Source organism: Juglans regia, chromosome 1, assembly GCF_001411555.2.
Source record: "Juglans regia cultivar Chandler chromosome 1, Walnut 2.0, whole genome shotgun sequence".
NCBI lineage: Eukaryota > Viridiplantae > Streptophyta > Magnoliopsida > Fagales > Juglandaceae > Juglans > Juglans regia.
The window spans coordinates 36,191,359-36,206,587 of record NC_049901.1 but is presented as its reverse complement, the minus strand read 5'-3'; the positions used below and the strand labels follow the sequence as shown (position 1 = coordinate 36,206,587).

The 15,229-nt window shown below is 35.0% G+C and overlaps 1 protein-coding gene across 2 annotated transcripts; it reads left to right on the top strand.

Annotated features, from left to right (window-relative positions):
- Positions 1-4,148: 4,148 nt before the first annotated feature.
- On the top strand, positions 4,149-14,700 carry LOC109009464 (zinc finger CCCH domain-containing protein 65). Of its 2 annotated transcripts, none has more exons than XM_018989930.2 (9): positions 4,149-4,486; positions 5,016-6,445; positions 8,305-8,373; positions 8,885-9,013; positions 11,208-11,258; positions 11,513-11,650; positions 12,180-13,267; positions 13,369-13,531; positions 14,452-14,700. In XM_018989930.2, exons 1-7 carry the CDS (start codon positions 4,306-4,308, stop codon positions 13,113-13,115), a joined length of 2,934 nt encoding a protein of 977 aa, XP_018845475.2. In that variant the 5' UTR covers positions 4,149-4,305; the 3' UTR covers positions 13,116-13,267; positions 13,369-13,531; positions 14,452-14,700. The 2 variants fall into 2 exon arrangements, with proteins under 2 accessions (XP_018845475.2, XP_035549205.1); XM_035693312.1 differs by lacking the exon at positions 14,452-14,700 and adding an exon at positions 13,627-14,175.
- Positions 14,701-15,229: the final 529 nt, after the last annotated feature.

Here is a 15,229-nt window from a genome sequence, read left to right as displayed (position 1 = left end):
CAACCATTGACTTGCCATCTTAATTCAAAATTCAAACTTCCCTCTTCACTCAAAAATTCCTTCCATCTTACAAACTTTCCATAACCATTCCCAAGCCAACCAAACCCTAGCCTCACTCTTCCAACTCATTCCCAAACCCTAGAATCATCCTAAACTCCAACCTTAAGCCATCTCTTGCCAATCTCGAAATCCACCCTAGCCACTTCATAAAACCCTAGCTACACTTTACCATACTTAAGCCCTATCCACCATCCAAGTGACCCAAACATCAAGGGTAACCCTTAAGCCATTCTCATTGCATCAAACACTCATAATCCTAAGTCAATCTTCCAAGACCACACCAACCCTAATTCCACCATAGCCCATGAACCCTAACCTCATCTCATTCATTCAACCCTAGCCTCCATCATCTTGGCACTTCACTCAAGAACAAGTCTAGTCACCCACATTGATTTGCCTTAGCCTAAACACTTAGCCTACCCAAATACACCATCATCCCATCACTCAAACACCATCCTTTTGTGGAAATGTCAAGCAAGTGGCATGAACACTCGGTCACCATCATCACCAAGACTAGCCGTGGACCCTTAGTATTAGGGACGAGACCGGGGTCCCTAACAGTACTTCTATGCATGACAACCCATTAAAAAATGGAAAACTCCAAGTAGCAGCCATTGTTTGGTGTATTCAATTTGCACACATGAGTATCTTTCATTTCTCTCCCTCCAAACGAAAGAAGCCACTTTCCTTTTAAATTTTCATGCGTTTTGTTCCTCCCCCTAAACCCCCGCATTTCTTTCTTCCTCTTCTCCCTTCCCGATTCTTTCCTTCTTCTCCTCCCACCCCCCCGAGCTCCCGAACTCCTTTGGAACGTGATTTCTCGAGAAGCCCTGCATTGAGATTTTGAGTTCCCCTGAACTAAGATTTCGAGTTCCTCCCCCGAAGCCCCGAGCTCCTCTGCAGTGCGATTTCGAGTTCACAAGTGATTTCTTCTTCTTCTTCTCTAAGATTTCTTCTTCTTCTTCTCATTCTTTAAGATTTTCTCTCATGTGATTTCTTCTTCTTCTTCTTCTTCTCTAAGATTTTTTCTTATTCTCTAAGGTTTCTTCTTCTTCTTTGCGAGTTCGACACACTCAGATTGAAGCCCTCAATCCATCAACGCGAAATCCTCAGATCTGCGGGAGGGGTAATGTATAGTTTCTTGTAAATAATATTCTTCAAGTTTTTTCATGTATTACTCCTTTTTTCTCTGTGATTCTAGGGTTTAGTCATACATTTTTTTTCTCTATTTTACAGCATCTCTTTTTTCCTCTAGGGTTTAGTTATATTAGTTATAAGTTAATGGTATTTTTCTAGAAATTAATGGGGTTGTTTTTGGATGATGCATATCTAGTATTAGCTAAAGATTGGAGGTTGCATTCTATCCTGGCTAGTTTTAGTTTATTATTGAATGTGGAAATAGCTAAAGCTAAAACAAATAAGATTTTAGTGGAAGAATGGTGCAATGTAACATCTTAGGTATGTTGTATATCTTGATTTTGGTCATGTATATAGATATATATGTGTCGTACTGGACATATTGCTTTGAATCACAAATGTAGGCGATGGATGCTGCATCACCATGAGACTCTAGTCGGGTTTGTTCAAAACTGTGTGTGGATGGCATTAATTTGGTTCTCCCTTGTCATAGCAGAAACGATGAATCCCCCCATACTTGTTTTTATTTCTCACTTGTGGCGGTGAGGAAGACAACAGTGCGTACAAAAGTTGAAATACCTTGAAACATTCAAGGTGCACCTAACCTAACCTAACCAATACATCATTCCTTTACACCTTCTTCTTCTTCTTATTCTTCTTCTATATATATATATTTTTTTTCTTTCAAACTATGAGATCTTCATTCAAAAACTGTAAATTTAGTTCAGTTACAGAAAAATAATCTAGACTATTACAACCATTCAAACCAAAACCAAAAAATTAAACCTAGGCTATTACAGAAGTTGATGGTGGGTCTTTCTCACTGTGAAGCTGATTTTGTTTGAAATTAGCAACCAAAATCAGCTATTTTCACCTTCGATAATAAACTAAAACTAGCCAGGATAGAATGCATCCAATATTTCCAATGCTCATTAGAATATGATGCTTGTTCTCTTCACTTACCTAGTTTGGGTTTGATTACTTTCAAATAGACCGTGCATGTGGTTATACTTTATTCACACTAGTTAATAGAAAATTAGACTGTATGGCTTTCTATTATCAGTTAAAACCCCTTGGTTTGACTAGCAACGCCAAATTTTCTGCTATTACAGTGAAAGCAGCCTAGAAATGAGATCTGAGTAAAACTCTTCTTCTTAAATTTTGTCTCTTTAACCAAATTTATTAAGTGGCACATTTTAAAGGCATGTCTATTTATGTGGTTGGCATATGAAATTATTTAAAAAGGTAGACATATATCAGTTGGTGACAATGATTGGAGTATGATTGTGTTATATATACTTTTTTAATCTTGGTTTGTGTTAATCTTGGTTTGTGTACTTTAATTTAATTGCATTGGGTGAAGCATTTGTAACCTATGGTGTAAAGGCATAGGATAAGCTTGCACTAAAGTGAGTTGTAGATGAAAATCAAGTGTAGTTTTTATTCAAGTTCTAAAATAATAATAATATTAAAACATAATATTATAATAATATTTTATTCAACTTTTATCTAAAACTATCTTATCTTATCTCATTATCCAAATATGACATTAATAGTGCTGATAATATCAGTATAAGTGAAATTATCGTAATTAATCATATCAATAAATTTGTCTTTTATCTTATGAGCAAAAATATGAGGTAGTCTATCAATAAACTTATATTTTCAATAAGATTTTCAAACTATCTTTTCGGATAATAACTCTGGAAATAAAAATATCTTGATACTATTTATAATCAGATAAAATAAAGTATCGTAAATTATTTAGATAATTACTAATACTATTAGTAATATTTGAAAGAGTACCAATAAAATATTTAATAATAGTATAAATTAAAATATTAAGACTATCAAGAAGGACACCCTGACTTATTGCAGTACAAAAAAATAGGCATATCATCGTAATAATGTTGAACAACATTTTGAACAGTTTCTCTAGAATCATCAGTAAGATATTTACCTTACCAATGACAAAAATAGTTTATAACCCAAATTCCACATGTTCTCTCTCTTCTCTCTTGCTGTCCTAATATTCCCATGTTGCACTAAAGTTCTAAACTACCATCCAATTTTGTAGTTATTCTGGAATTATAATTTCTACCAGAGTCGGGCTCGCTCAACTTTACCCTTTTTGTGTTTTGAGTTTTTTTTTTTTTTCATATTTTTTAATATATTTAAATATTTAAAAAAAAAAAAATCTCAATATACTTAAAAATACTTTCTTAATCATTAAGCAATTTTTTTTTTTTATTAAACTGTCAAATAGAGCAGTACAAATCAGAGACAAAGTAATTTTTTCCTTTCAGTTCCACAACCATCCATATAAACTATCAAAACATTTTAATTTGAGTTTTGCTGCACAATTTCTACCACACTCTACACTTTATATTTTTTTTAAATTTTTTAAATTTTTAATATTTTTTTTAAATTTTTTTTGAGTTAATTTTTTTTTAAAAATTATTTCAAATTTTCTATTTATTATTCATATAATAAATATTTGATAAAAAAATAAAAAATAAAAATACTATAAAATATGAAGTGTTAAAAAGTTGTGAAGATTTATTTTTTTAATTTATCCTCTCCATAAAAGGTTGATATAAATACCCTTGATGAAAAAAAATATAAAATATCTGAAAACAAAAGTTTGAAGAAATTTTAAAAAACTAAAAACACGAAAAGATAAACAAATAATTATTTAAGAAATATTTGTAAAAGTTATTTTTTAATTTTGACAGAACTAAATTTTGAGTTCAATAGGTTATTTTATCTTTTGAGACATTAAATTGAGGATAGAATAATTATTTAATATTATTAGAATTGGCTTGAATATTAAAAATAGTTTTGAATATTTATAAGTATTAAATAATAATAAATAATTGAAATAATTTGAAAATATTTGATAACATTTGTCGCAGGCCCTAAGCCTTCTATATCAGAGCTTACGTCAATTATCCTTCCTTCAACCCACCGACTTCTCACGTCGACTTCAGCGGAATTTAGCTTTCGGGGTGGTGAACGTTGCTTCGGAAGACTTTCAGAGCTAGCCCCGCCCAGCCTAGGGTTTCTTCTTGAAGAATATTGAATTCGATTTCTCCTTTTTCGGTAACAATGGAGAAAGCAGAAATCGAAGCCCCCAAACCCTCAGAAACGCCTCTTTTCTCTTTCACTCGCTGTCGGTCACACCTCAAGAGTGATACTTACACTACTCTTGTTCGAATCCTATCTCATTGTTATGAAAATTCTCAGCTTCCTTCGGCTGCTCAAGTTCTACATCCGGAGCTAAATTCAGGTAGTAATTCAAACATATCGCAGTTTCATTACTGTAATTTGCTGTGGGGGTTTCTTGCTCCAGATTCTCACAAGTCTTTGATTCGAGTGCTGTTTTTGCCTTCCGAGAAATTAAGTTGTTCGGAATTTCTTAGTTGGAAGATAGAAAGTAAGTGTATTGCTTTAGAAAATGTAGATATCCTTCGCTTTTCGGTCATGAAAGCAAGCAAAGCTCTTTCCATGTGCCAATCCACACGGTACCTACCTAAGGAGTATTTTTTTTATCAGTTTTAACCTAGGAAACTACGAATTTAGCAAACAGTGCTTAATCACTTCTGCGTGAGGTCGAGTGATTCCCAATTTTACTTTTTCTAGAAATCGAAGCACCAGGAATCATAATCTTTATACCTGGCGCGGGAATTTGATTTAGAAAAACAATAAGATCGTGTGGAGTGGAACTATGACCTTTACCTGTTAACAAATTCTATATCTTTTATAATATCAGTCTCAATCGTGCCATTCTTATTGTTATTGACATTGTTTATTAAAAGATTATGGCAGTGATGAATTGGAGCAAGCGACTGGGAAAGAAGTCTGTGAGAGTTCTGAATTGGTCGGTCCTAGTAGAATGGAGCCCCAAAAGTTGGCAACTCAGAAAGAGACAGAATCTGATGAGAGTTCTGAAGTTATTGGTGTCCAAGACAGAGGGTTCAGTGATGCACAACATGTGGGGATAGATGAGATGGAGAGAATAATGGCTATAGAAGAAAATGAGGATTTGTCAAAATGTATGGACATGACCTTTGTTGAGAGCGCTGATGGGATTGGCCTCCAAGATAGAAGATTTTGTCCAGAAAAATTTCTAAGGGATGAATTAGAGCATATCCTGACAGCCAATAAAGAACCTGTAAATGGAAATAATATTAACCCCCCAACCGCATCATCGGACAAAAACCAGGGCAGCAGTGATAATGCTATAGTGATGAATACCAAAGCAGAACATATTGCATGTCAGGACATTCTTATGGAGAGAGATGAGAATGAACAAAAGAATACCGATGCCTATGATTTGTTATTAGATAAGAACGTGATTGGTGAAGTTCTAGAATCTATAGAGAGTGGTAAAGACAAGGGCTTATCCTTGAAAACTAATTCATTTGATATAAAGTACGAAATGCAGCAGATGGACATTGAAATGGAGAAATCAGTTTCTTCCAGCCATGCAATGAATTTCCATACTCCTATTACCAAGAATACAGAAATTGAGAAGGGAATATACTCTAGTCAAAATATTTCTGAAGCCTTTGACTTGTCTTTAGATAAAGATATGATCGACGAACCTCCAAAACGAAGTGAGAATATGGATGAGGAAAGTTCCTTTCTGAAGACTGATGTGGTACAATCAGAGAATGAAACCCCTCGGGCTCAGACACAATTGGAGAAATCAGTTCATAGTAGCAACTCCTTAAATTCTCCCAATATGGCTGAAGATGTAGACGTTGAAGAGGGAGAAATTTCTGGTGACTGTGGAACAGATGACAAGTCATTGGATAAGTTCACGGAAGATGCTATAGTGTCAGGGGAGAATAGTGTAGATGGCGTTCAAGTATCTCTAGATGTATTTGATAAGAAAGAGTTCCACCACAATGAACTGAATGGTGCAAAAGGTAAAGCTATTGAGTTCACTTCCTTTAATGTGGACACAGTTGACAATGCTAACAATAGTAGAGAAGTTGAACCAGAGGAATGCAATGGAAACAAGATGACACTTAGACCTGAAATGAGTTTTCACCAAAAACCCATGGAAGCTAAAATTGCAGATATGCATGACATTCTGCTAGAGGATGGAAAAAATAGAAAGAAAGGTGGAGCCGAGGAGGGTGGTAGTCCTCCACCAGCTTGTCCTAGTAATCTAGAATCGCTTGCACAGATTTCACCAAAAAATACAACCGATTCCCACAGAATCACATCTACAGAGGAGGTATGATTTTGATTTTGATATTTTTTATTATTTGACTTACAGGTTTATATTTTGCACTTCCTCATGGGAATCTTTGATATTTTTGTAATGGCGTCTATTGGCATGGTCTGTTTGCTTTTGGTTATTAGAGCTGTCCCTGTGATAAAATATGTGTCCTCCATTTTCTAGAGTACTGTTCAATTCATAATGGTCTATTAATTTTGCTAAATAGTTTAGATTTTAAAGCACTAGGGGCACTTAAGTGTAAATGCTATTTAGAGCCTAGGTGCAAAGTGCAAAGCACAAGCGTGCGGCTGATTGAAGTAAAGTGCATATATTTAAAACTAGTGTATAATAACAAAGAATCCACAAAATGCAATAACAAAAGTTTTAAAAACCAAGATGATAATATATATTTAGCCTATTAGCTCAATTTATTAGAGTATTATGCAATATGAAAATCAAGTAAACAACTAATTAAATAACTGATAAAAAAGTAATCAACTAATTAAATACAATTTAGGAAGTTTTAATCAAACACCCTTGTACTATAGGGTATTTTGGTTTAAGATAGTGTAACTTTTTTTTTTTGAGAAATAAGCCCATATAGTATGAGTTAATTAGAAAGAAGACCCTCTGTTAATTTTTTATCTATCAATATCGACTGAAAACATGTGGCAACCTCACAGATTTCCTAGTATCAAAATAATTCTTTCTTAAATAGTTATATTATTTTTTTAGAAAAAATTTTATACAAATAAAATTTCTATTATAAAAAAATTCATTTTAAAATATCTAACTTAAATAAAAAAAATGGAATGGCCATTTTGGCCACCCACGTGGTGGCCAAGCTTTACTTAAACATAGTATTGTATATAATTCTGTTGTGCTTTACCTAATATACATATATGATTCTTTATAGCCACTCTTCAAAAACATTTACTTGATAGCCATGATCAAATTAAAGTACATGGTTAAATTAAATCAAAATATACCAAAAAGCTCAAGAATTGTAGGTATTGACTTTTATGCCAACACAAGCAGTCAAATACCAATCCATCTAGAAAGCCAACTTAGACTATTATATAAGTCAAAGCCTTTCACATATGACAACATGTGGCGCCATGGTACATACATGATCTTCAATATCAACTAAATACTTAATAATAATTGTACGCCATTTTCTGGGTCTTGAATTGATATTTTATAATTTTTTATTATAAAATAACAAAAGCACACTTTTCTGCACTTTAAGCTCGCACGGAAAGCCCCAAAAGCACTCTTAAAGCTTGCTTTTGTAAATGTGCTTTGCTTTTCGTAAGCACGCTTTGGCCTTGGGGATTTGTGCTTAAGCACACTTTTAACGACACTGTTTTAAACAACAGCTCATTTTCTGGAATTGAGGATGTTAAATGCAGTGGAAGAGGAAATTTTGCATTATGACTTACAGAATTAAATAGACATGGTCTTGATTTCCAATAAGGAAGCATTTTCTTTCATTGTTATGCTAATCTGAGTTAATTGTGGTTAATATTTAGAACTCTGCAACTTATCTCATTGTGGGCAAAGGGATGTGTTCTTGCTTTCACTTTGAGTAGAGATGATCAGTTTTAGCTCTATTGATTTCAATACCAGACAAGTGACTATGAGTTTGCATTTTTCCATAACCCCTTTTTTTTAAACTAATTCTTTTACATATAAATAATCAATATGACAAGTTGATTCCGAAATTTCTCTTTCTCAAACACATAAACCCCTTCACATCAGACCAAGTTTGTGATGCACACACTTTCTCCACACAGAAATGTTTGTGGTCCTAAAATTATGGTGTTTGTCCACATGTAACCCTTCTGATTTGATGTTTGTCATCTGCACTGCAGCAACATGCTAATTCCTGCAAAAAGAAAAAGCGGGGCCCTCTTTCTAAAGAAAAGAAAGAAAAGAAAAAGGTAATTAAAAATATCTCTTCGGTCTCCTCTATTGCTTGGATGCTCTTTGTATATTTATGTATATTTTAATGAAGCTTAACCCCTAAGGGTTGGCTCAAGTGGTAAAGGCCTTGGGCTTAGGGGTATGCTCCCCTTAGGTCTAAGGTTCAAATCCCCTTAGGTGCAAACAATCTCTAGGGGCCATAGGATTGGGGGATTTTTCCCTTGAATTAACCAAGGTGCACTTGTGGGAAACTCCTTGCTGAGGGCCTGTGTACCCTCGGGATTGGTCGGGACACTATTCCTGACACCCGGTGCCACCAATAAAATATATATATATACATATATTTTGATGAAGCTTATTGTATGTCCATTCTTTCTAAGGAATTTTATCAGGTGTTGGCTTGGTACTCAGAATCTCCTGAAAGATTAATTCACTCCATTTTTAATAGCAAGTTTTCAAGTGGGGAATATAATTCTATCTGCTTTTAAAGTATTTAATCAGTTCATTAATGACTATTGTATTCTGTAGCTAAAAGAACGAAAGAGACGAGCAGAAAAGAACAGAGAGCTCGGTGTTAAAAGGTTGAAACTATATCCAGTGTCAAAACCAAAAACTGTGACATATTGCCGCCATTATCTCAAGGGAAGGTGCCACCAGGTTGTACAATCCTCCGTGTCATATTATTCTCGTTTGATCTTAATGCTGATTACTAATTCTATCAAGTTTCACAATACCCTTGCCATGCAGCAAAGGTGCATTTGGATGTTTATACCATAACCACTTAAAAATTTATTTTCTTCAGTTTCTTGGCTCTGCAGCTATGGCAATAATCTGTAATGTGTTCCAACAAGCAGCAAATTTCATTTTTTGACACTAGTTTTCTTATAGAGGTTTAGTTCCTGATTGTCTTGTTTGGGTTACATATTTGTCATGTCTCTTGGAAACAACACATATTTTTCCAGAAAAGAAAATCAATTATTTTTCATTCTTACTTATCAAAAAAAGAAAAAAATAGAAAAGAAAATTAATGTCCATTTCATTTGGCTCTGGACCAAATTTAAGTTCTGGCTGGGGAGATATTGGTTCTGCTTGTTTCTCATGCTTTAAATTCTGGGCTTTCTCTTGTTTCTGCCTCATAAATACTGCTTTGTTTCCATGCATGAAAGTGGCTATTTATCTATTAAGATCATAGGAAAGTACAATTACCTGGTTATCGAACTTCTGTCTTCACAGTGATTGTTTCTCTCTTGGGTACCTCTTATATGCATTCATTTCTTTTATGGAACCGTCTGCTTTAGTAATATGCATCTCTTTTTCTGCCGTTTGTGTTCTTGTGCATGTTAACTTATTGTGGAGCAATCAGGTCATACACCCAATGTTTTAAAATCATTCTGGGGATCATTCTGGTTTAAGTACTGGAATAGAATATTCGGTACTGGTGCGTTCTAGTGTACCATTTCGGGATTAGCTATATATATATGTTTATATATATAGAAGAGTTGAAAATTTCTAAAGTGAATATACACTGACAACATTAAAAAAAAGGTAGAGATATTGGTGTCAAAAGATAATATTAAAAAAATCACAAACTTGAGTTGAGACTAAAAAAAAACAAAGAAAAAAAACAAAGAGCCAAGAAATTATTAAAAATAATGAGATTTAAAAAAAGAATTAGAAAAAAGAGAATGAGGGTACATATTTAAAGTTACAAAAAAATTTAAATCTTATAAATCCCTTTTAGATTTTAAAATTACATGAATGCCATATAAATTTGAAATTTACAAAAATGCCATTCAAACACAAGAAAATTATAAAATTGTTATTAAGACAGTCCGGAATGGAATGTAGTCCAAAATTGGCCAGAATGAGCCGAAATTTGGAGCGAAACGGAATGAGAATGTATAATGTTTTTTTTTTTTTGACAAGTAAGAAAGACAATTTTATTCATCGAATCAAATAGGCGAAACTCATGTACACAGGATGTATACAAAAGAAAACACCTAAATACAGTCTATAAAGTAGAAAGCAAAAACAAAAAATCATGAGTTGAAGCTCCATTAATCACTATAGCAGAAACCATTGTAATGAAGAGTACACAATGAAATTCCAAATTTCCTCCAAGGTGCGCTCCTAATTATTAAAACACTGCTCGTTCCTTTCCCGCCAAATGCACCACATAAGACACAAAGTAACCATCTTCAACACAGCAGCCACTTGAGGACAACTATGTAGCCCGTTCCAACATGCAAGCAGATCTACTACTCTCAAAGGCATCACCCAAGCCAACCCAACTCTACTAAAAACTCCATCCCACAAATCCTTTGCCACCTCCCAGTGCAGAAGTAGATGATCCGCAGTTTCTCCATGTTTCTTACACATGAAACACCACTCCATAACAATAAAGCCACACTTCCTCAAGTTATCGATTGTCAAAATGTTCCAAGATGGGTACTACATCAAAACCGAAAATTCCTGCCATTCCGACCATAACTGAATTCAAAACTATGCATACACCACGAAAAAAAATAAAACACTACATAAACGGTACTTATTTTGTCCAAATATTTATTAAAAGGAGTGTCGATTTGTAAATGTAGGGCATATGCATATCCCCTCAACTGTTTCTCTGATGTAGGGCATACAAGTGTGCCCTTTAATACCATGAACTGAAAACAAATTTGTGACAAGAGTTCAACACAGTTCCTCTACCCCTTCTAAATTTCCAATCATTTTGTGTGAGTGACTTATCAAAAGATGTTATTATATTGTTTCTTTATCATATAATCTACGTGACTTTGGGTTTCCTTCCTTTACCCATCTACTCATACAATAACTTATCCTTGTTTCACAGGGTGACAAGTGCCAGTTTTCACATGATACAGTACCATTGACAAAATCTACGGTATTTTCTTTAACCTATGCTTTTTTAAGTTGCCAGCTGCTGTATCATAAAACTCTTGTTATTTACAACTGGCCAATTAGCGGTAGTTAGCTGGAGTCTGTTGCTTGTTATCATTTGATGGGCATCTGCTGTTTGATTGTAGTTTGAGGATATATGTAATAACACAATTTTGTGCTCCCTCAGTCACATCTTCACATCTCTTGAAGGCCTAACAGACTCTCTCTCTCTCTCTCTCCCCTCCATTCTTGCTGCAGCCCTGCAGTTATTTTGCGCGCCACTCATGCATGAAAGGAGATGACTGTCCATTTGATCATCAGCTCTCGAATTATCCCTGTGACAATTATGTGAAAGGTTTCTGCAGCAGAGGTGATGCTTGTATGTTTTCACACAAGGTACTACGCTTTTGGGTTTATTTAATGTTTGGGAAAATTACACTTTACCCTCTCAAGCTACCACTCCTTTTGTTAGTTGATCACCAATTGACACAGCCACCACCCAATTAGAGTGCAACATACGTTGTCTTTAAGTTCTAACCATTCAAATGGACGAAAAGTGAATGACATGGTACAATCTTAACAGATAGATGGCGTAGTACAATATTAGTTGTTGAACCTTAAAAGAAGGGGTAATTTACAACTTATGTTTCTAATTGGGGGGCCAAGTGACAACTCGGTTGCTTGGTGGTCAAATTACAAAAGGAATGAGAGCTTGAGGGAATGAAGGCAATTCTTCCTTAATGTTTTGAAATACAGTAGCCTAATTGTTTGAGACTACATTGCAGTGTAACATGTGCCTAACTACTATTTTCTCTACCAAACAAACAAAATAAATAACAAGTGAATAATTGAATATTTACTCCCAGTAATTGAGATTAATGCTCAAGAAGTTAAGTTGCTTTCTCATTGGCTACTCTCATTTCAGATACCAACCAAGGAAGATTCCACAGCTCCTTCGAATTATTGCGAGCCTGAGTTGAAGGCTCCATCCTCCCTGGCTAAGAAAAATATTAAGAAGCAACTGAACATTATGGGTAGCTCCGTGCAGAATGATGTCTTCTCCAACTCCACAGGGGCACATCCTCCCACAAATGTGAAGACTCTTGTGAAACCATCTGCAGTTGCACCCAAACGAATCAGCCGCCTCCTCACTGCTGAGAAATCTCCAGTGGTCAATTTTAGTATGCTTACACAAGGAAGCTTCTCTCCAAGTAGCAATGGGAGAGCCAAAGTTGGGAATCTGGCAATCTCGAGTGCATCAGACACATTTCAAAAAATGGCTGAGATTCCAAATAGAACTTCACTGAGTGGGGTACCAAAGGGAATAAACTTTCTCTCATTTGGAAAAGCTCCATTGGATGATTCTGTTGGTAAAAACATGGCTAGCATGCATTCAAATGGGGACAGTGCTTCCAAACTAACATTGTTGGACAGTTTGAATTTACCGAAACAAGATTCTACTGGTCAGAGAAAGGCCATCAGTCCTTCTGGTTGCGATACTGTTATTGATAGAGCTGTTATAGAGGGACAAGCTGCATGTAGCAAATATCCAAACTCAAATTCAATCTCATCAAGGCTGTTAGCTTCTGTAATTGCTTCAAGTCAATCTTCAGACACCTTAGCTTCTGTGAATTATAAAGATGCACCAAACTCAGCCCGGAAGGCACTCTCATTGACACAATTTGCAGCAAAGTATGGGTCAAAAATGAAAATGAATCAGTCTGTTAGTTCTCTCAGTCTCAGTACCGAGGTTGGTAAGAACACTAATAGTATTACGATTAGAAGTTCCCAAAATGATTTGGCAAAAGCTTCAAAAATTCTTGACTTCTTGTCTTGCGAGGGTAGTAAGACTAAGCTGTAAAGAGTAAAATCTAGGTTGGTTGGTACTGTGGCTCCGATGTCTGATTGGCTTAAGTAAAGCGCAGATTTATTACCAATAAAAAAAAAAGTAAAGCACCCTTCTGTCCTTCAGTGGCACAATGTTGTATTCATGCAGCTTGTTTTCAGAATCAGGTGCAGTTTGCATTTTCATTGATGTTTTTATGCTTTCAATTGCTTTTGTTATTAACAGGGAAAAACTAACTATGGGTTCTTTTTTGAAATTTCAAATGTAGATTGATTATGATGGCTGCATTGTGAATGTGAGGTTCATGATTATGATCACTTGAGATCTTTGCTTTGAAGGGACTCCAGATGGGTTTTCTACATTGAGATGTTATATACTGATTTATTGAGAAGCCAGTTACATGTGACTGTGGTCTTAAAACTGAGCTCCTGGTAATTGCGTTGGTTAGCTTCTTTTCAGTAGTTACATTGCATCCCTTTAATTCTAAGTTTATTATTGCCATTAACGCGAAAGAAGATTATTGCAGGCTTGCAGCAATGGTTTTATAGAAATATCCAGCTTCTTCATCCTTGCAATCTATTCTCTTGAATTTGTTACCTGCCAACTTGTTAGGGGATCTTGATAATGAAGCAAACTTTTAGTTGCCTAGTCATTGCAGTGTTTTTCTTCTTCTTTTTATGGTTCAGCAATTTGTGACTACCTGTTCGGGTTACTTTTTCTAATGAAATTTGCTGCTCGTCTGAATATTAAGGGTGCATGTCAGATTAATATGAAGAGTAATGCTAGGGAGAAGCTCCGGATGCACAAGCACGAGGCTTGTACATTTGGGGCTTGTATATATTATTATTTTAATATGAAATCTTACTCGATTTGTTACTTTGCTTAACATTCTTTAATAAACAAAAGCAACCCCAAGGGGTTGGCCTAAATGATGAAGGCCTTGGTCTTGGGATATCACTCCCTTCAAGGTCCAAGGTTCAACATCTCATGTGTGCAAACAATCCTTTGGGGTCATATCTCCTGGTGAAAAGTTAGCGATTTAACCAGTTTCGTGTAGGGAAACTTCCGAGGGTGAGGTGCATGGATTGGGGTTTACTCTGCAGGAGTGGGTCCGAAGGGCCCTGCCTTGGAGAGGTTCCCCAACATAAAAAAAAAAAAAAACAAAAAAACAAAAGATTCTTACATAGTTTCGATTTTTGGCAAGTTCATGAGGTTTTTGGATTGAAGATTCTAACAATATTTTATCTAACTTTCATCTTATCTCATCTCATCTGATCTGTGTAACCAAACGAGTTTTAGGTCTCTCAAAGCAGTAATATTCCTGATTCGTTTCTGTGAATATGATTTTCAGTTGGCTGTTGCTTGCAAATGATCCAAGTGCTCTTGGATCTGATGAAGACCAGGAAAAGCACCCGTGTTGATTTTGTCTCCATCCCGGGTAACTTAAATTGAGTATTATTTGCGGCATATGGTTGTAGGTACTGAGTTGAATTATTTATGTGTCAGCCTTTTGAATGCTTGCAATTCATGTGAAGGAATTATGTATGATATCTGTTATACGTAATATACCATGTAGGAAGAGCTCTTGCTACTTGCTTTAGGTTTTGGAAAAGGCATTGGATTGGGTTAGAAGTTTGCCCGATGTGGGACTCTCTGTGGTGTATGTGGGGCCGACCTTATTGAGCATTTGCCTACACTGCTATAGTGCTATTATCATGGAGAAGACTGATCGTTGCCCTAAACATTATAAAGCTAAAAGAAAAAGTAGAAAAGCGACATCATTGATTCACATGGTCTTTAACAAAGTTTTCAGCTACATTCAAACTTTGTTTGAAATTTGAACTTCACCTTTTGATCTCTTTGAATTTTATTCAAAATTATTCTTCCCAGTCAAACTTAATGATGTTAACACAGCCATGCTTATCCTCACTTTTCATCTTTATATCTTACTTAACGTGTCCCATCCCTTTCTATAGGATAAAAACTAATAAATTTTTTTTATTTACAAGGCTATTTATCAACACAATAAAAATAACATCGATATAGAAGCTTGTGCATTAGATTGCATAAGAAAATGTTTGTATTTTATGATTTTTATTAGGAAAATATTTTAGCTACAAAGTGATTAC